Raw genomic sequence first — 25963 nt, forward strand, 5'->3', positions numbered from 1 at the left:
AAAAAAGTGTTTATTTATTTTGTGAGAAGGGGGTGGTGAGCACAGAGAGAGGCAGGGAGAGGGCGGGAAGGAAAGAGGGAGGAGAGAGAGGAGAGAGAAAATCCCAAGTAGACTCTTTGCTGTCAGCACACACCCCAACAAGGGTCTTGAAACCATGAGCTGTGAGATCATGACCTGAGCTGAAATCAAGAGTCAGACGCTTAACCCACTGAGCCACCCAGGTGCCCCGCCTATGTTTCTTCCAAGAGTTTTATGGGTTCAGGTCTTATATTCATATGTTTAATCAATTTAGAATTTCTTTTTGTGTATGGTGTAAGAAAGTGGTTCAGTTCTATGTTTTAGCATGTGGTTATCCTATTTTCCAACCATTTATTGGGGAGACAGTCTTTTTAACATTGCATATTCTTGGTTCTTTTGTCATAAATGGAAGATTTGTGCACAGGTTTATTTCAGGACTCTAAAGTGTCTTCTAATGATCTATGTGTTTGTTTTTTATGTCAATACTATTTTGATTACTATAATTTTATAATATAGTTTGAAATTAGGAAGTGTGTGATGCCTCCAGTTGTGATCTTTTTATGATTGCTTTGACTATTTGGGGTCTTTTGTGATTCCATGCAAATCATAGGTCTATTCTATTTCTGTGAAAAATGCCATTCAAATTGTGATAATAATTTGATCCACTAAATTGGGGATTATGCTTGGTTAATATGGGCATTTTAACAATATTATTCCAATTAATAAGCATGGAATATCTTCCCATTTATTTGTATCTTCTTCAGTTTATTTAATGAATGTTTTCTAGTTTTCAGAGTACAGGTCTTTGACCTCCTTAGTTAAATTTATTCCTAGGTATTCTTTTTGATAAAATAGTAAATGAGATGGTTTAACTAACCTCTTTTTGAGAGTTTGTTGTTAGTGGATAGAAACCCAACAGATGTTTGTATACTGGTATTTGTATCCTACAAACTTATTGCATTCATTTATAGGGTTTTTTGGAGAATCTTGAGGGTTTTCTATATATATAGTATTATGTTATGTGCAAATTGTGACGTTCTTCCTTTCCAATTTGGATGCCTTTTATTTTTCTTGCCTAAATTTCTGGCCAGGATCTCGAGTACTGTGTTGGTTAACAGCGTTTAGAGTAGTCATCATTGTTTTTTTTTCCTTATCTTTCAGCTTGTCACCATTGTATGCATTGTTAGCTATCAGTTTATCATGTATGGCTTTTACTATATTGTGTTACATTGACTCTATACCCACACTGTTGAGAATTTTTATCCTAAATGGATGTTGAATTTTGTCAAATGCTTTTTTCTGTGTGTATTGAATTTATCTTCTGACTTTTACCCCTCTTTTTGTTAGTGTGGCACATCACATTGATTTGTGGGTGTTGAACCATCCTTCATCCCTGGAATAAATCCCACTTGATCTTGGTGTAAAAGTACTTTAATATATTGGTGAATTTTGCTTGCTAATACTTTGTTGAGAATTTCTGTATCTTATGTTTATCAAGATATTGGCCCATAATTTCTGTGTGTGTGTTTGCGTGTGTCTTGCCTGTGTCTGGTTTTGGTATCATTATTATGCTGGTCTTGTAATAACATTTGGAAGGGTCTTCTTTTTTTTTTTTTTTGTAGAGCTTGAGAATAATTGGTATTATCCTTTAAATATTTGTGTAATTCTCTAGAGAACCTATCTGTTCTTGGACTTTGGTTTGTTGGGAGATTTTGATTAGTGATTCAAACTCCTTGCTAGTAGTCAGTCTGTTCCTATTTTCTATTTCTTCATGAGTCATTATTGTTAATTATATAATCTGAGGAATTCATCCAATTCTTCTAGCTTGTCCAGTTTGGGGGTTTATAATTCTTCATATTAATCTCTAAAAATTCTTTGTATTTTTGTGGTATCAGTTATAATGTCTCTTCTTTAATTTCTGATTTTATTGTAGCCCTTTTTTCTTGATGGGTTTAACTAATGCTTGGCACTTCTATATTTTTGAAGAACTAGCTCTTAGTTTCATTTATCTTTTTTATTGTCTCTTAAGTCTCTGTTTCATTTCTTTGATCTCTGATCATTGTCATTTCCTTCCTTCTGCTAATTTTGGACCTCATTTGTCCCCCATTTTCTAGTTTCTTGAGGAGTAAAGTTGTTCATTTGAGATTTATTAATATTCTTTTTTTAAATTTTTTGTTTTTATTTTTGAGAAAAAGAGTGTTAGTGAGGAGGGGCAGAGAGCGAGGGAGACCCAGCATCTGAAGCAGGCTCCAGGCTCTGAGCTGTCAGCAGAACCTGACGCAGGGCTCAAACTCACCAACTGTGAGATCATGACCTTAGCTGAAGTCGGACACTTAACCGACTGAGCCACCCAGGTACCCCAAGATTTATCAGTATTCTTAATGTAGTCATTTATGACTGTGAACTTCCTGCTACACCTTCTTTTGCTGCTACTCATTAAGTTTTGGTATGTTGTATTTCCATTAGACTCACTGCATTTTTAAATTTCTCTTTTGGTATCTTTTTTGATTCATTGTTTGTTTACTAGCATGTTGTTTAATCTACACGTATTTGTGATTTGTCAGTTTTCGTTTGTAAATGATTTTTAGTTTCACAAGATTGTGTTTGGAAAAGATCATTGGTATGATTTCTAACTTCCTAAATTTATTAAGATTCATTTTGTGGCCTAATATGATTTATCCTAGAGAATGCTCCATTTGCACTTGAGAAGAATATATGAGCTTTTGCTTTTGGATAGAATTTGTTCTCTATATATCTTTTCAGTCCACCTAGTCTAATGTGTCATTTACAGCTCATGTTTCCTTATTGATTTTCTGACCGAGATGATCTATCCATTGGTGCAAGTTATGACTCCTACTTTTGTGTCATGGTCTATTTCTCCCTTTAGGTCTGTAAATATTTGCTTTATGTGTATAGGTGTTTTTGTTGGGTAATATATATTTACAAATGTATTCTTTTGTTGGATTGACCCCCTTTATCATTATATAATGCCCTTCTTTTTCTTATATCACAGTCTTTGTTGTAAAGTTTATTTTGTCTGATGTCAGTACATCTAACCAGCTTTCTTTTTGTTTCTATGTTAATGGAATATCTTTTTCCTTTCCTTCACTTTCAGTCTGTGGGTCTCCTTATATTTGAGGTGAGTCTCTTGTAAGCAGCATATTGATGGGTCTTGGGTATTTTTAATGTTTATTTATTTATTTTGATACATAGAGTCCGTGTGAAAAAGGGAGTGACAGAGAATCTCAATCTTCACCAACAGTGCAGAGCCTGATATGGGGCTTGAACTCACGAATTGTGATAACATGATCTGAGTTGAAATCAAGAGTTGGTTGCTTAACCAACTGAGCAACCCAGGCGCTCCAAGGGTTTTTGTTTGTTTGTTTGTTTTTTACCCATTCAGCCACTGAATGTCATTAATTTTTTTATTGGAGTATAGTTGGTGAACAGTGTTACATTAGTCTCGGTGTACAACTTAATGATTAAATACCTCTGTACATAATGCTATGCTCTCACAAGTGTGGATACCATTTGTCACCATACAACAGTATTATAGGATCGTTGACTAGATTCTCTATGCGGTACCTTTGATCCTGGTAACTTACTCATTGCATAACTGGATGACTGTGCCTCCCACTCACCCATTTTTCCATCTTATCTTACACTCCTGGCAACCATTAATTCTCTGTATTTATATGTCTATTTCTGCCTTTTTTGTTTTCGTTTTCTTTTTTAGATTCCAAACAGAAGTGAAATCATATGGTGTTTGTCTTTCTCTATTTCACTAAATTAACTTATAATAACATCTAGATCCATCCATGTTGTTGGAAATGTCAAGATCTTATTCTCTGTATGGTAAAATAATAATAATATTGTTATTATTTTTTTTAGATTTTCTTTGCCCATTTATGTATCTATGGACACAGGTTGCTTCCATATGTTGGCTATTGTAAATAAGGCTGCAATAAATATAGGGGTACATATATCTTTTGAAATTACTGTTTTCATTTTCTTTGGGTAAATACCCAGTAATAGAATTATTGCATTATATTGTATTTCTATTTTAAATTTCTTGAAGAATATCCACAATTGTTGCACCAATTAACATTCCCTCTGACAGTGTATGAGAGATCCTTGTTCTCTGCATTCTCACCAATGCTTTGTTTGTTTGTTTTAATACTAGCTATTCTGACTTGTGTGAGATGATACCTCATTGTGGTTTTGATTTGTATCATATCCTGATGATGAGTGATATTGAGCAGCTCTTCATTTTTCTGTTGGCTATCAGTATGTCTTCTTGGGAAAAATGTCTATTCAGGTTTTCTGCCATTTTTAAAATAAGATTATTTGTATTTTTGGTGTTGAGTTGTAGTTCTTTATATACATTGATTATTAGGCCTTTACAGATATATCATTGGAAAGTATCTTCTGTCATTTAGTAGGTTGTCTTTTTGTTCTGTTGATGGTTTAGGTGAGTGTGAAAAAGCTTTTTATTTTGGTGTAGTCCCAATAATTCATTTTTTAATTTTGTTTGGCTTGCCTGAGGAAACATATGCATAAATATGTTGATAAGGCTGATATTAGATTATTGCCTATGTTTTCTTGTACAAGTTAGGGTTAATCCACCAACCTTACAACATTAGAATATTCTAAATGTTATTGCATGTTTATATTTACCAGTGAGTTTTATACTTTAATCTGTTCTATTACTCATCAGCAATCTATATTTTCAGCTTGAAGAAATGTCTTCAGTATTTCTTAAAAGAAGGGTTTAGTGGTAGTCTCCTTTAGATTTTGCTTGTTTGGAAAACTCTCTCTTTCCTTCTGTTCTCAATGGTAACTGCTATGTAGAGTTGATAGTTGTTTCCTTTCAGCATTTTGAAAATATCCTACAACTTCCTTCTGGCCCTCAAAGTTTCTGCTGAAAATAAATCTGGTGATAGTTCTCTTGTACCTAACAAGTGGCTTTTTCTCTTTCAGCTTTTAAGAGGCTCTTCTTGTCTTTAACTTTGGACATTTTATGTGTTTTGCTGCGGTTCTCTTTTGGTTCATTTTGTTTGGCACTCTTGGGGATTCTGGATCTGGATGTCTATTTCCTTCCTAAGGTTATCGAAGTTTTTAGCCATTATTTCTGCAAATAAGCTTACTACCCTTTTTCTCTTCTCCTTCTGGGACCCCTATAATGCTAAATATGGTCTGCTTTATGATGTTCTGTAGGTCCCTTAAGCTATCTTTTTTTTCTTTCTTTCTTTTTCATTGTTGTTATTGCTCTCATTGGATGAGTTTTATTACTGTGTTTGAGTTCACTGATCCTTTCTTCTACTTCATCTAGTCTACTGTTGAACGTCTAGTGTATTTTTCAGTTCATTTAATGTATTCCTTAGCTCTCTGACATCTATTTGATACTTGATTATAGTGTCTGTCTTTTTTGTTGAAGTTCTCCATGTGTTCATCCATTCTTCTCCCAACTCAGTAAACATCCCTGTGAACAGGCACATAGATTTATTCATTTGGTTAAGGGCTTTTTTGAGGTTTTGTTTTTTCTTTTGGAAGACACTCCTCTGTTTCTTCTCTTTGTTTGACTTTATGTTGGTTTTTATTTGTTTAATTTTTAAAATTTGTTTATTTTGAGAAAGAGAGAGTGTGTGCATGAGCATGGAAAGGGCAGAGAGAGAACCCCAAGAAAGCTTCACATCAGCAGCACAGAGCCCAACATGGGGTTCGAACTCACGAACTGTGAGATCATGACCTGAGCTAAAACCAAGAATCAGATGCTTAACTGACTGAGCCACCCAGGTTTTTATTCATTTGATAAAAAAGTGACTTCTTCCACGATTGAAGGAATGACCTCATATAGAAACTTTATCTTTAAACCCTGCCCTTTTGGTTGTCTCTGAAATATTTGTGATTTCCAAACAGCCAATTTTATTTTTAGTGGCTACCAGTATTTCCTGGTGTTAATGTTCTAAATGGGAATATCTCAGCATGTAGATTTGGGCTAATTGGAGCCAGACCGTCAGGCAGCAGGTTTTAGAGTATGCAAATATATACAGTTTTATGTGACTGCAATCATAGGTCTTACTAGACACTATCTAGAGATGTCCCTTGAGTGGCAGTCACAAAAATGAGCATGCCAGAATAGCATACAATGTCCTTTCCAGGAGATACAAGTGGTCTGAAGTGAGACAGAGGGAGAGCACAAAGAGGGTCTCCAAAGACCTCATCCCTGCAGTGCAATTCAGTTGGCCCCTTTTTGTGTGTCAAAGGAGAAGGTGATTTCTGAGGCTGAAAGTCCAGGCATGGCAAATAAGTCTCTTTCATGAAAGACTGGGGTGTGTTTTATTCTGCTTTCTGCACAATGACTTGAGTGTTACACTGCCAAGAAACACCAGTTTATTCCTTAAGGTCCCGTGAGACCCAGGAATGCAACTCTCAGTGACCACCAGAGGTAGGCACTTAAGGGACATCTCCTGGGTGGCAACAACAAACACTGAGGCATAAGACATAAAACTTATCAAGAGACATAGAGTGGGGCTTTTGTATGTGTCTGATGCACCAGTTTTTGAGAGGTACTTGCCCTGTGAAACATGGTAGAGGGAGAATACAAATAAAATCTACTCCATGAGGTTTCTGGAGAAGATTACTGTGGGTGCTTAGATGTGTGTTTAATTATAATCCTGACCTTCAGGTCCCAGTTACCAAGATAAGCTATTAGGCCTCTTTTCACAGAAAGATGTGGTTTCTCCTTCTGTTGCCTTTTGCTGTGCTTTCAGTGTGGTGGCCCTTTAAGAACTGTGTCTCTGTGGGTTACAGTCCTCTGGGACCTTTAAGCATAAGCTCCCCTGGCCATAAGAGCCAGGTGATTAAGACGTATTATCTGTGTAGCTACCGCACAAATGAGGGTGCCAGAGGATGAAAACAGCTCTCTTTCAAGAGATTGCAGTGAGAGGGAGTGGTAGAGAGGAGAATACAAAGATGATGCCCACCAGCTTAAGTCCCCAGAGAAATCTCCAGCCTCTAGATGTGTTACATTAGATGTGTGTTCCTCAGCATGGTGCTTTAAGTAAATAAGCCTCTTTGCCATTAAGTCTGGGTTCCTCTCAGCTGAGTGCCTCTGTGATGAAGTATGAGCCCATATGCACTTTAATTGCAGTTTGTCAGTTTGCTATATACTTGCAAGTCTCATGGATATGAGTCCCTTTGGCTTTTAAATCTAGATGTTTTGCAGGCTTATCTTTGAGGTACAGGCCTTAAAAGTTGGGGTGCCTGATGTGGGGAGAAATCTTTTGATCCATAAGCAGAAGCTCTTGGTTTTGAGGTCCCTCCTGCTTGGGGTGGTCACCTTGCCCAGGGTGGGGTTTAACAGCAAAATCCTCCTCTCTGGCACACTTTGATGTGTGTGTGGTGTGTGTGCCTCCTTTTTTCCACTGTTTATGTGTTATTCAGCTGGTGTTTAGGGACTTTTTTCAGAGGATGTTGTTCCACATATAACTGCAGATTTCATGTATCTGTGGGATAAAGTGAGTTCAGAATCTTGCCATGTCTCCATCTTGAATAAGACCCTGTACTGTTGTGTCTTAGATAATGACATTAATATCTATATAATAAGCTGAGTCAGAAACCTCAGGGGCACCTTTGATTTCTAATTCTCCCTCTGCTGGAATATTACAGGTTATCACTACCTCCCTTCTAAACTGAAATGTCCTGTGTCTCCCACTCTTCCTCAATAGGGAGCCATCCTTAATTCAGGCATGTAACTGTGGATAGTTAGGACATTTTTCCGGTGCTTTTCTGTTTCCACTATAATCACATGAGTGATCTTTCAAAAGTCAAATCTGATGAAACCAATTTCTCCCTTTAAGACTCTTTCACAACTGGAGAATGAAATCCAGACTTGGAAAGCATTTCAGACAAGTGTCAAGATCTCAGCCCTAGTCTTATTCTCCTTTTCTTCCACCCTGTGGTCACTTGTGTGAATGGCTTTGGAGTACGTATACACTATGCTTTGAGATACCTCCCTGGCTTCCATTTGCTGCTCTGTTAGAAACGATCTTCTTTCACTCTGCCCCTACCCAACTTCTAGATCTGTGTTTAGCTTAGGCCTCATCTCTTCTTGTAGGCCTTCTTAGAATATTCCAATCTCCTTGCCTCCAGTCTGGGTTAACTGCTCCTGTTGTATGCTTTCATATTGTAACCTCTATATTGGCATTTAGCAAATTTTTCTATAATTATTTCCTAAGATACCATTTTGAAACCTTAATCCAGATTCTCTCCCAATAACTGTCCTCCTTATATTGCTTATACTCTGAGTGGAAGAAAGGTAACCAGTAAAATTGTTTTAAGAGATAGACAAAACATTAAAAAATAGAGAATATGATTTTTAGTTGAACTTATATGAGACTTAGAGTTCATCAAGAAGAAACTGGAATGTAAAGGACTCAGGACATAAATAGATCAGGAAGAAAAGCTAGAGAGCTAGACTACCTCTCCACCAGACTAAAGATTCTTTGGACTTGGTAGGTGAAGTAAGAGAGCCCAGGGGTGACAATTGCACAAGAAGCATACAAAGACTATGGCCTGCTGTGTGCCCTTTTCTTAAAAAGACATCCTTTTCAAGTGCAGTAGGAAGCCTAGCATCTTTTAAGGGTAACAGATGTATTTTTCTTGTCTACCTTGTTAATGCTGTTGAGGAAGCAATAGCCACACAGAAGCTTCACTTTTAAATTTAATTCAAATCCGGGAGTATTATTACTAAATAATAGTATTACTTTATTAATAATAATATTAAGTACTATTACTAAGGTAGTAAGATGAAAGTTGAGGGAATTTCTGCTACAACCCATTGAAACTAGTTTGGCCACAGTAACCTCAGAATGACCAGGAAGCATGTGTAATCTTGGAATCTTGCCCCTGGCAAGATTTTTACCACTGTATCTGAGGGGTACAGAACTATTCCCTAAAAAATGTATTTCATAAAATTTTAAGGGAGACATTTTTGGGTGAGATCTTTTAAAATAAATTTCTAATGTTCAGTTATTAGACACACATTTTAGGGAAAATTAAATTTATAAATGTTGGTAATTCATAGTGGGAAGTTTCCTTTGTTAAAATTGTATGAGTTCATTGAGGGTCAGGACTTTTGTATGTATTTTCATGTAGAGTCATGAATTAATATAGAGAATAGAATTAGAATAGGAATAGAATAGAAGATATAACTGGAAGCCCTTTATTATTTTTTTATTTCATGTGGATTCTTTGTATTCTATTAGTTTTGTCTACTCAGGTAGGTGAGATTCCTGTTAACAAATTCAGTTTAGGAAGCTGTTTGGACCCATGTAAGTATTCCCGGGACCTCACTTGACTTACATTTAGCAAGAGTCTGGAAATGGTCCTGAGAACACATTGAGAAGAAAATATCTAGAAATAGAACTAGTAGCACAATTAGATCACTAAGAGATCTTGAAACTACTAGTAGATCAGCTGTGATGCAAAGAGATTGATGGCTGCATGCTTCAGCATGCCCTGAGGTCCAAGACCAAAGCAAGCCCACACCGCATCTGAAGCATCACTACACCATGCACCACATATCAAACAAAACTCACAACACTCATACATTGTCCTTTTTGAATGCTCTTAAGCGGTGCTAGTGGGATACCAATACGATCATTGGACCCTGGAGTGCAGATGCAAGGATAAACGGTGTTTGACATTGTAGAGGTGACTTTTTAGTATGTTGGCAGCCATTCTTGATTCTCTAACCAAGAGCTTTAGGACCCTGGAATGCATTCAGTCTGGTATAATACAGTATTTACCCTCAAAGATTACAGTTAGAATTAATTCCTCTGGCTAAGTCCAAATCCACAATTGAGAAAACCATAGCCTGAAATAAAAGTATGTTCACACTCTTTCTCTAGTTCAAGCTCACCAATGTGTCTAGGATTGTAGAAGAGAAAGGTAACAAGAAATGAAAATAGGCATCCTAAGACCAAAAATAATACAAATTGAAAGGAAACAAAAAAAAAAAAATTACCAGACTAAGGCTGAGAAATTCAGGAATATAGTCTCTTAGATATTTATTGTAATCTCCAAAAAATAAAACAAGATAAACCCAAAGAACAAAAACCACTTTCTATACAGAATTCACATACAAACTTAATACCTAATAGAGCACATACAGTTTTTACACAATTTCAATAAAGAGAATTAAAACTTCACAATGTGAATACTTTGTAGCTTTAAACCCAGACAAGAGCTCCTGTGGACACATAAGAGTCACGATATTTGCTGTGCAGCAGTTAGTTTTCAACTAAATGTCACAATCACTATATGAAAGCACTAAGCTGTTACTGAATATTTTCTGAAGAAGAGCTCCATAGAACAGTCACTGAGGAGCCAGAAAGTGCCCGGTTACAAAAGTCTTTGTGCATTTCCCAAAATGCTCAGTGGGAAACATAGAACTACAGAAAAATCTCTGGGCACACATCTGTCTTGTTGACATTGAATTATACAATGTTTTGTGGTTTGATGCATGGGCAAAATGTCTAAATCAACTGTTCTTATGTGACTTTAAAGCAGTTGATGTTTTGTGGCAGAGTCTGGGGCTGCTCAGCACAGAGGAATATGTCGATGCTGCAACTTATCTTCCTCATGGGGACAAAAGCAAGAGGGCGCCAAACAGGGTAATCTGTTGGCTTTTACAAGGCCAGTTGGGTTCTCTGCAGAAAAGCAATGATATATAGCTGCCCCTTCTGCACATTTCCATTCATAGGGAACATAATGTGACCTTGCCCATGTATTGTCTGGAAAAATCTCATTATCTCATTCTTGCTGGGATCACATTCTTGAGTCTCACTCTTCTTAGAGTTCTCTCTACTCCTCTATCCTGCCATAATTTAGCATTCACATAATATCCTGGTATTTTTTTCCCTGTTTTTCAGTCAGTATATAGGGGTAGGAACCATACATCTTCCCTGTTTAATTCCCACAGCGCTAAGCACATGGTATTCAATAATTGTGATGACTAACGAAACATTTACATATGCTCTTAAATTATTCTAGTGTTGGCTCCCTGCTTACGTTCATCTTTTTTTTTTTTTTTCCAATTTGGCACAAAGTCATCCCTAATCTCCCTGCTTCATCCACATTCACTTGACTTCTTCAGTTGGTTTGAGAGCTGAGTATAAATTTCATGCTATCACATTTAAAAATAGGGCCACACATCACTGGTGGTAGCCCAAAGCCATTTAAGATTATTGGCACATCCTCACATGTCAATTTCAGGCAACTGCTGTAGAAAGAATGGAAGGTTTCATATGATGTACAGATGGCCAAGGTTATCTAAAACCAACTGTTTTTCATCACTTTTAGTGAAAAAATCATAACTTTTCTTCCTACGGGTATCATCATTTATTTTGCTAACTAAATGAAAAGGCAAAGTACAATATTAAAATGAGTGTTTTGCCTTAAAAATTAAATTGGCATATAGAAACTTAAGGTAGTTGATCTACTTCAAACCTCATGTAAAAAAAATACAGTTTTTGTTAATCCAGAAACCAGGCCTATTTTTTTTTTTTTAATTTTTGCATCTCACTGAAATTCTAGGCCTCTAATTGTAAGATTAACCAAGGGGGTTTGAGGATGAATATATGAATCTATGTTGAAATACCAAAGAAAATTAAGAATTCTGACTTTTGCTTCTCCTCTATCACCAGTGTGGACAATTGAGAATTGAAAGTGAGTAAAACATTAACTACAACCTAAAAAGACATCAATGTTTTAGAATTCCTGGGTTGACAGTGTTGAATTTGCAAACAAAATACAAAATCGAATAACAAAATATATACACAAATGCAAGAAAAATTCTTAGTACGCAGAATATGTGATCAACATTTCTGAGAAGAATAAATATGACTTTACCTTATGTGCATATTTTTTCTTAGGTATCTAAATTACCCTCTTATAAGAGGAAAACTCTGAATTTAAGAAGGGAATGCCTATATAAAATGAATGAACATCGATTCTGTTTTAAAAATAAAATCCACAATTCTAAAGCGCAAAATTGACATATATTTGCAGATACTAAGTGTTTGGTTTTATAGGAAAAAAAGTACTTTAAAATAGGCACAGAGGAGTTTCACATGACACCAATAAGGTACTTACTGTATAAATTGCACCACTAGACAAATACAGCTACGAGAAATAATTTGAATAAGTTACACAGCCATCAAAGCATCTCACACATTCATTATAATTCACTCTTGCACGCTAGTTTATATACACTGAGTAAGTCATTAAATATTGCACTTATTGGCCCATGAACCCTCAATTATGAGGTGTTGAAAAATAGAAAACAAATCTATTTTTATAACATATTTCATGCAACATTTAAGACATTTCAGTTCCACAAACACCATTAAATAGTTGTACATTTGGACAGTCCAACGGTATCACATCACGTCTGACGACAACAATATATTAACAGGAATTACAGGAAGTTTTCATTTAGCACACATCCTAGGGATGATGAAACAATGCATGGAAAACCATCCTACTGATAGAGCAAACAATCCCCAGATTTCACTTTGATGAGGAATATGGAACCACTAGACAGATGCAAGTCATGCTCACGTCCCTGAAAGGCCAGGGGCCTGTATGGGTCACGTACCATCTGTGTCTTTAAGAACAGCATTCATGAACCTAAGCAATCCCTAGCCACAAACATGAATATGGAAATATGGCCATTAAAAAAAAAGCCACAGCCAACTCTCAGTTGTCCACTAGGAAGGAAAGTATGAATACAGGTGAAGGAAATACACAGGTAAACCCCCAACTCCATTTCAGCAAATACTTATTGATTGAAACTCCACCAACAGTAGTGCTGATGGGAGGGAAGTGGTGGAATTTGAATCTCACATCCTATTCTCGGTCCCGTCAGTCAGTGAGAGGATAGTGCTTTAAAAAATGAAAAAAAAAAAAAAAAAAACCACCAGGAAGTGGAAAAGAGAACCACAAGTGGAAAGTTCAATTCCTTACCAGCTACATGCTCTGACAGAGGTTTGGAAATTATTTTTCTCTAGGATGTTGGCAAAACGTATTTTTCTCTATTCTTACTGGAAATTATGTGCACAAACACACAAATCAGCGCAAAGAATCTATTGTGTAGACCTTTTTAAACAACATGTGAGTTACAGTTGGAACACAGCAGAAGCTCCCTTTTCCCTAGCACTGAGAAAGCACCATATATGAAAATTTCCTTTCATATAAAAGGTATCTGTATGTGTGTGTGTGTGTGTGTGTGTGTGTGTTGGAAGTGGCCTAAGTGTAAATATTTTAATCTACCAAAGGGAATTAGTTGATTGGAGTGTCCAACATTTCTGTAAAGGTTTTTAAGAAAAAAAAACATTTACTTATGAAATGCTAATAATACATACATATTATTTTAAATAAATATCCCAGACCTGTTTTTGCACCCTTAGGGGATACTGTATTTCTAGAATCTAGAGCCCTTTAAGTGCATCATAGGGAGAAAGAGGTTTTTTGTTTTTTTTTTTCTGGTCATAAACTTCATCTTTGACCCAATTTGTCTTAATTCATTCCAGAATAGAAAACAGGTTTATGTTGCTTTGGTCAAAAATCACTTACAATACAAAGCAATCCAGAAAACTGACCCTACCAGTTCAGCTTGTTGGAAAGGCTTCTTCATTTTACTGGTGCACTACTCAAGCACAAGTAGTATACACAAACAGGCAAAGCAAAGCAGTGATGCAGAGGTTTTATCTTCCAGGGGGGTGAATAGAAAGGCCACATGGGTCAAGTTGCTCACATGCTACCCTGACATAGCACTCTGAGTATACACACAAAGGAACAAAGAGTTTGAGTTACCAGTCATGCAAACTCTCTAACTTAACGTTTCTTCAGACAGAAAGACCACTTCCTAAATATACCACACCAGAAATACCTGATTGAGAATTCTAATAGTATATGAAAACTATTCACAAACACTTTTTGGTCTCAAAGGGTTTTAGTCATGACTTGAAGATAAGATTTAGGTCACAGTTTTTCACATGCAGCTACTACCTCAGCCTTAAGATGGCTTGGTAGAGTCTGGATCCATTTTAAACATAGTCTGACAAGTGCCACATGGTCAACCGAGGATGGCATAAGACATACTCATTGTGCAATAAGACACACAGTGGACCAAGCCCGTCAGGATGAACCTCTGATAACAGACTACCACATTCCAAAACTACTGTTGCTTTATGGAAGTTCATTTAATAGTGGAGTATTTCTACTTTAAAAAATATTTAATATGTGAAAGTCTATTTTCAGCATAGACTTGGTCAAAATTGGAGGTTTAAATTGGTCCCTGAAAAATGACCAGTGTGATCAACAAAAGGACTATAATGATTCTGGATCAGAGTTAAGTAGGCGAAAGAAGAAACACCATGTGTTTGAGTGTCTTGTTGAAGTTAGGTTTTAGTTTTGTAGAATTTATCCTTCACATTTATCATAATGATGCTGCAGTTTTCTGCTACAACTGAAGGCATCCTAGTTCCCTTGAGAAATAATAATCTTAGCACTTATTTACCAGGCAGCAAAGGGATACTGACTTGAGGTAAACCTCAGCAGGAATTAGAAGAACCTACAGCAAAGTTCACCAAGGCAGTAGAAGCTGTGCTGGAGAGGGGAGTGCAGCAGCAAAGAAGGGATGGACTGTCCTAACTCAATTGTTCTTAGGACCCCAAACATGGAATGCCACATTTAAACTGCCATCTTAGGACTTGAGAAATATCATGCACCTTCTTCATCCATCCATGTCCTCCGAAATGTAAATGCCCATCCACTTGGAGGACACCTATTTAGATGAAAAATTTCCAGTCCAGGTTTGCACTTGAACTAAGAATGGAAAGGAATGTACCAACACCAAAGCTCTTGGAAGCATTTGCTCAACAATCAAGGTTTGTTTCTCAAAGTAATGGCAGGGGTGAGGGTGAGAAGATGGGCATCAGAGAGACAGATTCATACTTGAAACACTAATTGAATTGTATCAAATACAACAAGATGGATGTTTTAAATGTACACACTATGTACTTTTTAAGGTATCTTGATCTTGTAAATACAAATTTACGCCATCGTTAAAAACAATTTGTGGCTATTAAGCTTTTGTGAGGGATGGAGAGAATGTAAGAAGCTGAGTGTGTGTGTATTGTCAGCAAAAATGTTAAACATTGCAATTAGTGTTAAAAATTTTAAGTAATATAGTTGAATCCTCCAGCATTACCTCTTATGACAAAAAATATTTAATTTTCAAACCAAAATCCGTTAGTAAAATTAGGAATAGAGAATATTCTCTCTTCCTAATGCTTCATAGCATTGAGCTCTGTTACAATCCCCTCTGGAAACTTGTCATTGAAACTCACACCTGGGTGGGACAGAGAATGAATTAGGAAAGCCCCACCTCAACTGAGGTTTGGAAAACAAAGTATCCACAATTCCTTGGCAATGACACTTGGGCATCCCGCTTCCCTGACTGCCATAAATTAGTCAAATTTTGAACTGATTAGTTCAAATTAGTCATGTCTGACATTGTGAAGTAGGCTCCTGACTTGGTCTTTTGGTCTTAGGGCCAATTTCAGTCAGTTTCTCAGAGAAGGGGTTTACACAAAAGTAAAACTCAGCTCTTTACCTTCTACGTTTCTGACCCTGATTCTGCTCTCCCCTTTAAAATAATACATATAGCAAGGTCCTTGTAAAAGCCATGTGGACTTCATACTTAGGTCCCGGACATCTGTATATGTATATGGGATGGGGCTGTGAGAGAGGCAAGTTTTCCTTGCCTTCTTGCTTGGTATTAGATTATACAACTGAACCTAACAGCTCTATCATTGAACATGGCCATGTTCTAGTCCAGGTTATAGAAATAGTGCACTATCATGCAAATAGACTTCTGTAGCAAACAAATATGTTTTGATTGCCACTCCCCTTCTCTTTCCCTTCACTGTCATTTCTGGAATTCTTGAAGCTTGTTGGAGCATTAAAATCCAATAACACATTCTTGTCTTTACTAAGCTGTGGCCTGCCATCTAGGGTGCCAAGGTGGAAATTTATTACCAATTAGTGGATCTGAAGCTCAAGGTGAGAAATGACACTGATAGGCTTAAAACATCCCACAGGTATTCTGTAAGTTTCACTTTCTTACTAATAATGTATATGACCTAGTTCTTTAGCTTGTAGACATTTATTATCCAATGGCAAATTTACCTATCAGTATCCTTGCTAAAAAGACTTTCACCCAATACTTTTACAGGAACTGTGCATGAAGAGAGGGGAAAAAAAAACTTGAACATAGCCACCAAAAGACGGGGAAAGTGACTCTACCTAATGAAACTGTCCTTCTACATCTGCCAATCTGTGCCTTCCTAACATCTAAATTGCAAACAATATTGGATGTGCTGAGGATGCCAATTTCCTTCTGGTGCCCAATGAAAAGAGCTGGTGAGATTTGTATGCTTGTTATTCCTATAGGGAATGGGGATATGCATTAGAATTAGGAAGAACTGGATTGAAAAAGACTGAACCATTGGGATATTGTTTAAATTACTTGTATTAGGTACAAGAATGTAGCTGAGGTGTGAACAGAAGGCACTGGTTTGGGAAGCAAGCCTCTATCCTGTGAGAAGAGGGGCTCTAACAAGCTTCAACTTGAGCTTGATTCTGAGCATTGGTGATGGTTTCAGAAAGTGGTGGTGATGTGTGTGTAATGGGGGGCAGTTATTAGGGAAATAGGGGTGAACTCAGTCCTTTGAGTGCTGCAGGTATTCCTACCTGTCTTGGTTAAAACAACTGTCACATCATGCCTTAACCAGATGCCTCTCAGGCTGTTGGTGCCCTCAACGATTCAGAATGTTGGGCACATACAGTGGCAACAGTAACCCTGGGTTAGAGACATTGATTATTTAAACTAAATTAAGAGGATTGTTTAAATCTAGTTCCTATTAAATAATTCTACTTCTCACACTGGAACTAGATTTAATGTCTTAGAAAATTGGCAAGAGTTTCAAACACAGTACTTTAAGTTCTTTATAGTCAATGGTCTCCTCAGTTATTAATAACACTGAAAAACAGACACATTTCCTGAACGGTAAACTAACCAGACCCATGACGGTCTCCTGAGATCTCCTCTTGTCCACACACACAAACAATTCCTTGTTTATCATCCATACAAGTGAATTGCAAATTTGAACCCGTGGCACAAAAGTCAGTTGTAGTGAAATTACAGTCTGAGGTCCCAGCAGTAGCTTAATCTTGAGAAGAAATCTGAAACAAAAAGAGCCTACAAAGACAAGTAACAAATTACATGCAAATACCAGATGTTTATAGATGGATAGTCCTTACAAATTTGAGATCACATATTTGCCACATATTAACACAGGAAATCTCCCACAAATTGAATGCATGTATGAGCCACTGACATCAAAGATTTCCCTCAAATAATTATTAGGCAGTATAAATGAAGGTTAATCAACCATTTATAAATGCTGTTGGTTGGTGATCTGCCCCCCGCCCCGCAGAACTGCCTTTGTGGGGACATTAACAACCACAGTTGGGCTGTGGTGGAGGAGGGGTTTCCTTGAGTCTTGTGTTCTGCTTGGCGGCAGTGATGGCCGGATCTGTCTCCAAACTCTCTGACATTTTGTCACAGATGATATCCACAAGACGCTCAAATGTCTGCTTGACATTAATGTTATCCTTGGCACTTGTTTCAAAAAATTCAAACCCTGGAGGAAACAAAGAGAAACACAGCTTGGTCACTTTACACTTCTGCTGAAAACTAAATGGGACTTGATTATGGTTTTTGCTGCTTGATTGTGTGAGAGAGAAGAGGTGGGCCCAAGATGCAATTTGAACAAATGTTATCTTCTTGTATCAAATTCTTTTGTTCACGGCTGTGTTCCCATTTTTTTTTTTTTTTTTTTTTTTTTTGCTCCCAGCACGGCTGAATGAACACCAACAAATCTCTTTGCAGAAGTTAGTAAGGGCAACATCCATCGAGGATCTGCCACAACATGTCCTTCCAACTCCCGGCACCAGGTAGCTTCTCAAAAACTTCTCTAAGATGGATGTTATTTGGCATATCTTTCTTGTCCCATTTCAGATTCTATCAAAGCTTTTAACTTACATGTTTTCCTTAACCTGCAATAGGGGCTACCAAACATCACCAGGGTCTGGTCTGACTCTTTCTGTGTCTGCCCTGCTGGGGCCCCAGGAAACGAGGGAGGGTGGGCTTTTGGTAAATTTTCAGCATCTAACTGGACACAAGGTGGCACTAAGGAGTCGCTGGATTTACCTTAAATGTGCTTCAACCTCCTTTCAGAAATTTTTGTGTCCTCTTAGCCCTTCACTGCTTTGTATATTTCCTAGGGCTTCTGTCATCTATCAGCAGCAGTGTTTTTACTGACCTCTGGGAAAGGACCTGATACATTCCCAAAGAGATGCCAGAATAGCCAGGAGGTACAAAAAAAGGTGGTGGCAGTTGGACACTTCTACCGATGTGTCACTGTACCTGGGCAGAAGCAGCCATAGTTGGCTGTTCTGTACACAATCTTAACACTCTATTGTTTGCCTTCACATTCCAGGGGCTTAGCTTGCCAGTTAGTTGCCATGACAACCTCCCCAGTCCATTCAGGGGACTTTGATTTAGGATGTATTGGGCTGGACACAAAAATGCTTTTCTAATCCATTCTGAATTTTACGCCCTATAAATCCTTCTGCTTACATCTGGCCCTATCTCAAAGGAGCCACATGGATTCAGAATGATTAAATCATTTGATTTCATCTCAGCTCCTGAGACCAAAGGAGGAAAAAAATAGACTAATATTTTACATCCATGTCTAAACACTTTAATAACCCAGAATACTTTTTAAAAGTAATATTGAAAGATAAAAAGCAATTCTCTGGAAAAACTTATAATTTAGTTATGACTATTTTTGAGCTTGAATTTCACTCATTATGTATTGTAAAAATACGATGTGATTAATTGTAGGATTGGATTTAGAGGAGCACGAGGAAGAACAGTATGGATCTAAACAATGTGTTTATTGCCAAGATGTAGGACTATATGCATCCTGTTGGGGATTTTCCCAGTGCTAAGTAAGGATGCTAAGATTCCACTGAACTTAGAGGAAAAAATCCCATAATTTGGCACAAAGGTTTTATGGACAGATTGAGTTCTCTCATGCTAATATTTAGTTTCCTTAGATAGTGGCATTTGGGAATACACTGGACTTGAAAGTCTCATAAAACAGTAATCTGTGTAAGCTTTTGTCAAATGTGATTCCTTTAATCTGGGCTTTGAGACACACCCTGATGCTGGTTTACAACTTGAGGTTAGTAAAATGAACCTAAATCCCAAGAGCCAGAATTCTCTCAGGGGCTTGACCAGGAAAATAACACCATATTACAACAGTCTTCTATAGAAGAAGGTGCCAGGGTATGGTAAGTGGTAGATGGATTATCAGTCAGAAGATGGGAAATCTAGCCTCACCATCAAGTCATGTTTTTTGTCAGGTTACTTTTGACATTTGCCTTACTTAGTTACAGAGCTCGAAGGCTCAGAGTCACAAGGCTCAAAGGAGAAAATATATATAAAGTGCCAAGTGAACCCAACCCTGCTATGATAATAGTATTAATTAAACAAATATTTGAATGGTTATCATATAACCGGTCCTATTCAAAGAACTTGATATATTGTACCTCCTTTCTTCCGTGAAGTAGGTGCTAGTATTGAAATAATTTCCTGGTAAGGAAACAGGCACAAATGTATCTAGTTCTTTGCCTTAACATTTATTTGCCCAGTTTATAATGGTAAAACTGGCTTTGAACTACTAACCTGGACATTCTCTTGCAACTTTTTGGTTTCAGCTGAATTGTGAATTCTATGCTAATCAATAACCATACTCTAAATCTAGTTAATTTTCTAATTCTTTCAATAGTGAAAGCTTATAGTGTAGACTGTGAAACAACTATCATAATGATCGGTACTCTGATACATTGTGCTACATAAGACTGATGGAGGTGGCCATCAGAAATAATCTGAGGCATACCTCAGAGATCTTGTCGGTTCAATTCCAGACCACTTCGCTAAAGTGAACATTGCAATAGAGCAAGCCAGATGAATTTTTTGGTTTCCCAGTGTATATGAGTTTATGTGTCAAAAATGTACATAATTCAAAAATACTTTAAAATTTCTAACCATCTGAGCTTTCAGTGAGTATTAATCTTTGTGCTGGTGGAGGGTCTTGCTTCGATGTTGATGGATGCTGATGGTGTGGGTGGCTGGCAAGACAACAATGACGTTTGCAGCAAAGATGGATTCTTGCTTTCACCAACAGCAGTGCATTGCTGTTGGATAACATTTTATGCAGAGAACTTACTTCAAAATTAGAATCCATTGTCTCAATGTTGTCATTTTCCATGCCCAGATCTATAAGGGGAATCACTATCTATGGAAGGTATAACCTTATAATATAGAAGGCTTGAAAGTAGCATTGATTCTTTGATGTTGTGTAAGCAGGCATGAAAACATAACATAGGTAGGTGGAACAGGATAGATGGCTCAGAAACAAATCCAGGCATCTATGGCCAATTAATTGAAATAGTCCCACTAGTTTGCTTTTGAAGTCAGATTTTTTAATTTTTTTTAATCCTTATTTTTGGAGAGAGACAAACAGAGCATGAGCAAGGGAAGGGCAGAGAGAGAGACTGAGACACAGAATCCGAAGCAGACTCCAAGCTGTCAACACAGAGCCCAACATGGGGCTCGAATTCATGAACCGCGAGATCATGACCTGAGCCGAAGTCAGACACCTAACTGACTGAGCCACCCAGGTGCCCCTGAAATCAGATTTTTAAACTAAAAAGCTTCTGCATAGTGAAGGAAACCATCAACACAATTAAGAAAATATGTGCAAATCATAAATGTGACAAAGGATTATCTAAAATGTATAAAAAACTCCTACAACTGAGTAGCCAAAAAAAAAAAAAAAAAATCTGATTAAAAAATAGACCTGTTTCTAAAGAAGACCTATACATGGCAAACAGGTAAATGAAAAGGGAACACGTGTTGGGCCTTATTAGTCATTAGAAAAATGCAAAACAAAGCAACAGTAAGATAGTCATTTTGAAAGGTGAGAAGTGATAATCTTAAAAAGAAGTTCTGGTAAATAAGTCCAGAAAAGAGAATGCTTACGCACCATTGGTGTGAACTGGTGCAGCCACTCTGGAAAACAGAGGTTCCTCAAAAAATTAAAAATAGAATTGCTGGGTCATATGGTAATTCTAAGTGTCAATTGATAAATGGAAAAAGAAAATGGGGTCTATTATATATACACAGTGGAATATTATTTAACATTCAAAATGAAATCTTGCCATTTGTGTCAACAAGGATAGACCTTGTGGGCATTATAGTAAGTGAATTAAATCTGATGGAGAAAGAAATACCATATGATCTCACTTACATGTAGAATCTAAAACAACAACAGAAAAACAAACTGTCAGACACAAAGAACAGATGAGTGGTTGCCAGACATGGGGAGGATTAGAGGTGCATGAAACATCCCATTAGAAAGTAAAGTCAAGCATTCACTATCTTTAAACACCACTGATGGGAATGTATAATGATCCAGGTTTTTGGAAATACTCTGGAAGTCTTAACTTGTTAAACATAGTTACAGTATGACCCAGCAATTCTACCACTAGGTATATACCTGGAAGAAATAAAAACAAGCTTATATAAAAAGTTGTATACAAGTGTTTACAGCCACAACTTCTAATAAACAACAAAAGAAACCAGCCCTAGTGTCTCATCCACTGATGGATCATCAAAGTGTAGTATATCCATATAATGGGTTATCATTCAATCATAGAAAGTTTTTCTTGAAAACATTATGCTAAATAAGTATACATAAAGGACTACCATTGTAGGATTGCATTTATACGAAATGTCCAAAACTGGCAAATCTATAGAGACAGAAAGTAGGTTAGTGGTGACCTAGGGCTGGCATGGCAAGTTGAGGAAAGAGATAATGAATGCTAATGGCTGTGGGGTTTCTTTCCGGGGTGATGAAAATGTTTCAGTTTGATTACAGTAAAGTTGTACAACTCAGAATACACTAAGCCCCAGTGAATTGTACACTCTAAATGGGTCAATTTCATGAGGTAGGAATTACATTTCAATTATGCTGTTATACATATTTTTAAAATATGTGTTAAATCAGTGAAAATGTATGATGGCCATAAGAGATCTCTATCGAAATGATTTCCCATGTCCACCACTCTAGGTCCTAGAGAAATTTTCTTTTATAGGCAACAATGTATTAGTACATGTTAATGGCTATACCATGTTGTGAAATGTCATTTGTTTTCAAAAGATGTTCTGGGACATTGAGTCTCTTTCTCCACCCCCAGGAAAATCCTAACCACTATTTGGGGCACTTGGACGGTCTTCAACTTCACTTTGAAAGAATAATCAGAATTGCTATCATTTTTATAGAGGGTAAGCAGTTCCTACAACCATATTGCAATAAATCATTTTCATCTCATTATTAAAAATCTATGATTTGTGCTTAGATAAGACTTTTGATTTCCAGATTCTAATGGCAGTTCTGTGGAACTAGATGAACCAGGGTGGAAAAAAAGGTCATTTTGCTGCCAGCTGGGTGACATTAGGGCCAAAACTCTGGATTTCTGAGCAGCACAATGAGCTGGCAAGTGAGCTCTTTTTTCAGGAGGAGCAATCAATAAGAATTTGAATATACTTGCCTCAAGAAGTGCTGGAGAAAGCCTTCCAAAGCTGAAGAGAACCGGAACTAAGCCAAAGATTCATATTGCTACAATAAGTACTCAAATATTCTAGTCTGAGTCCTCATCATTAGCCAGGCCTGACCAGATGGTAGCTTTCTCCTGCTTCATCTGGATTCTTATTATATATAAGGGTTATTGTATGGCCTTCACAAATCATGGTGGATGTAGAAAAAGTTTGGTGCCTGCCTTTCCTACTCCTGACAGGAGTTTAACATTATCTGTAGGTGAGAGAAGCTCAGCTTTAGCAGTACAAAGGGTAGTGCTACAACTACAGTAGCCCATGCTAGGATTCATTCCTTTTGTGAAGAAAATCTACTTTATTAACTAACTCTACTGACATTCCCTCCTAGAAAGCACCAAAGTTAGTCACTAAGGTCGACAAGCCTGTCCACCCCTCCTCTAGTGAAGTGCCTTGATCCAAGGCACTTCCAAGTTTCCTCTAGATATGGCTGTGTATTACATTTGGCTACCAAACTGCTAAAAATTACATTTTGACCCAACTTAAAATTCTTATTTCTAGAGTGTCATCACTAAGATGGCAACATAGGTTATTCTTAACTTTGCTGCTCCTTCACAAGAACTAACAATTATTCATAGACAAGACACCTTTTGAGAATCCTAAAAGAAAGGGAAGAGGATGAACAGAGACCAACACACATAGCTAAAGAGAGAAAAACATGGTCACAGACAAAACAGACATTAAACTTAAGGGGTGCCTGGGGGACTCGGTTGGGCATCTGACTTCAGTTCAGGTCATGATCTCATGGTTTATGAGTTTGAGCCCCGTGTTGGACTCTGTGCTGAGAGCTCGGAGCCTGATTCAGATTGTGTCTCCAACTCTCTCTGCCCCTCCCCAGCTCGTTCTCTCTCTCAAAAATAAACATTAAAAATAATTTAAACTTAAAATAGTAAGAGAGACAAGGAAGATGTATAAATATTCTATTACAAAAGGGTCACTCCAGGAAGGTATAACCATTGTAAATATTTATGTACCCAACATCAGAACATCTAAATACATATGTACTCTATTCTCAACAATTGATAGTTCTGCCAAACAGAGCAGATTAGAACACTACAGAATAAATAGATCTTAACAGAATATTATTCTTCACAAGCACACATGATATATTTTCTATTATCGACCATATGTTAAGCCACAAAATGAGACCTAGCAAATTCAAGAAGACTGAAATCATATCAAATATCTTCTTTGACCACAATAGTATAAAGTAGAAACCAGTAACAAGAAGAATACTAGAAAAGTCATGAATACATGGAAATTAAACTGAACATAAAGGATCAAAGAAGAAGTTAAAGTGGAAGTAACAAGGCATCTTAAGACAACCAAAAATAAAAACACACCATACCAAAACTTAAGGGATGTACTAAAAGTAGTCATAAAGGGAAATTCATTGCAGTAAATGCACACATTGAGAAATAAGAAAACTTTCAAGTGAAACCAAGCCCAAGGTTAGCAATAAAGATTAGAACAGAAATAGAGAACAAGAAAATAATAGAAAAAGTTAACAAAATTAAAAACTTCCTCTTCTAAAAGAAGCAAAATTGACAACTCTTCAGACTAACCAAGGATAAAGCACCCAAATCAAAAACAGTGTAAAGTAATGAAGACATTACAGCTTCTACCACAAAAATACAAAGAATGTTAATAGGCTATTGTGAGCAACTATATGCCAACAAACTGGACAATGTAGAAGGAATTCTTTGGAACATGCAAACTACCAAGACTAAATCAGGAAGGACCTGCACACACCAACTACTAGAAAGGAAATGGGTTTTTCTTCATTTGAATCAGTAATCAAAAATATGCCAATACAGGATGGCTTCTCTGGTGAGTTTTACAAAACATTTGAAGAGTTAAGAGCAATCCTCCTCAAACTCTACCAAAAAATTGAGCAAGAGGGAACACTCCCAAAGTTATTTTATGAGGCCAGCATTACCTTAATACAAAGGCACAAGAAGGACACAACAACAAAAGGAAACTACAGGCCAACATCCCTCTAGTATATACATGCAAAATTCTCAATAAAATAGCAAATGCATTCAGCTCAACATTAAAATAATCACTGACCATGATAAAATAGTATATACCCCTGAGATAGGAGAATGGTTCAACAAAATTAATATATTAACACAATGAAAGAAAAAAAATAGGATCATCTCAAAAGATGCAGAAAAAACATTAGACAAAATTGAACACCCTTTCATGATAACACATTGATACACTGAGGTACATTCCTTCCTGTATCTAAAGGCCACATAAGCCTACAGCTAACATCATACTCAGTGGTGAAAGACTGAAAGCCTTTATTTTGAGATCAGGAACAAGAAAACTGTTTCCACTCTCACCAATCTTATTCAACATAGTACCTCAAGTTCTAGACACAGCAATCAGACCAGAAGAAAATCCTGACTCCACCAAAACTGTTAGATTTAAATTCAGTAAACAATGAAAAATCAGTAGTATTCTATATAGGAATAAATTATCTTAGAAATAAAATGATCTAATTTACCATAGCATCAGAAACAATAAAACACATAAGAAATTTAAGGAAGTGTAAGAGCTCTCTTCTAAGAAAATGATGAAACAAAGAAAACACAAAGTAAAAGTATCCTATATTCATTAATTTTAAAAACATTGCTAGAATGTCAATAATACCAAAAGCAATCTATAGATTCAGTACAGGATAGATTCAGTATAAGATTCCAGTGGCATTTTTTACAGAGGTGGAAAAATGATTCTAAAATTTATATGTAATCACAAAAAATCCTGAATAAGCAAAGTCACCCTGAGAATAAAGAACAAAGCAGAAAACAGCACGATTTCAAATTATACTATAAAGCTATTATCTTCAAAACAGTATGTTTCTCACATAAAAACAGTCACAGAGAACAGTGGAACAGAACTGAGAAGCTCTTTAAAACACAAATATAATCAATTAGTATTTAACAAGGGAGCCAATACTCCATGGAGAAAAGACTGAAAAATATACTATACCACTCACAAAAATTAATTTGAAATGGATGAATGACTTAATTATAAGACCTCAAATTGTAAACCTCTTAG

General features: G+C 36.7%; 1 protein-coding gene and 1 long non-coding RNA gene across 4 annotated transcripts in view; one reads left to right on the plus strand and one right to left on the minus strand.

Moving 5' to 3' along the window:
- LOC109261755 (uncharacterized) overlaps positions 1 to 18121 on the plus strand; it is a 68882-nt gene extending 50761 nt beyond the window's left edge. For both annotated transcript variants that reach the window (XR_008423856.1, XR_008423855.1), the window contains 2 exons: positions 16325 to 16512; positions 18009 to 18121. This is a non-coding gene — a long non-coding RNA (uncharacterized LOC109261755). The remainder of the gene's footprint in view (positions 1 to 16324; positions 16513 to 18008) is intronic.
- RAB3C (RAB3C, member RAS oncogene family) overlaps positions 16614 to 25963 on the minus strand; it is a 283534-nt gene continuing 274184 nt past the window's right edge. For both annotated transcript variants that reach the window (XM_019414304.2, XM_019414303.2), the window contains exon 5: positions 16614 to 17795. In XM_019414304.2, the coding sequence (XP_019269849.1) occupies positions 17608 to 17795 (188 nt within the window). In that variant the 3' untranslated portion in view covers positions 16614 to 17607. The remainder of the gene's footprint in view (positions 17796 to 25963) is intronic.

This window comes from Panthera pardus, unplaced genomic scaffold, assembly GCF_024362965.1.
Source record: "Panthera pardus isolate Hobbes unplaced genomic scaffold, ASM2436296v1 HiC_scaffold_2, whole genome shotgun sequence".
Taxonomy (NCBI): domain Eukaryota; kingdom Metazoa; phylum Chordata; class Mammalia; order Carnivora; family Felidae; genus Panthera; species Panthera pardus.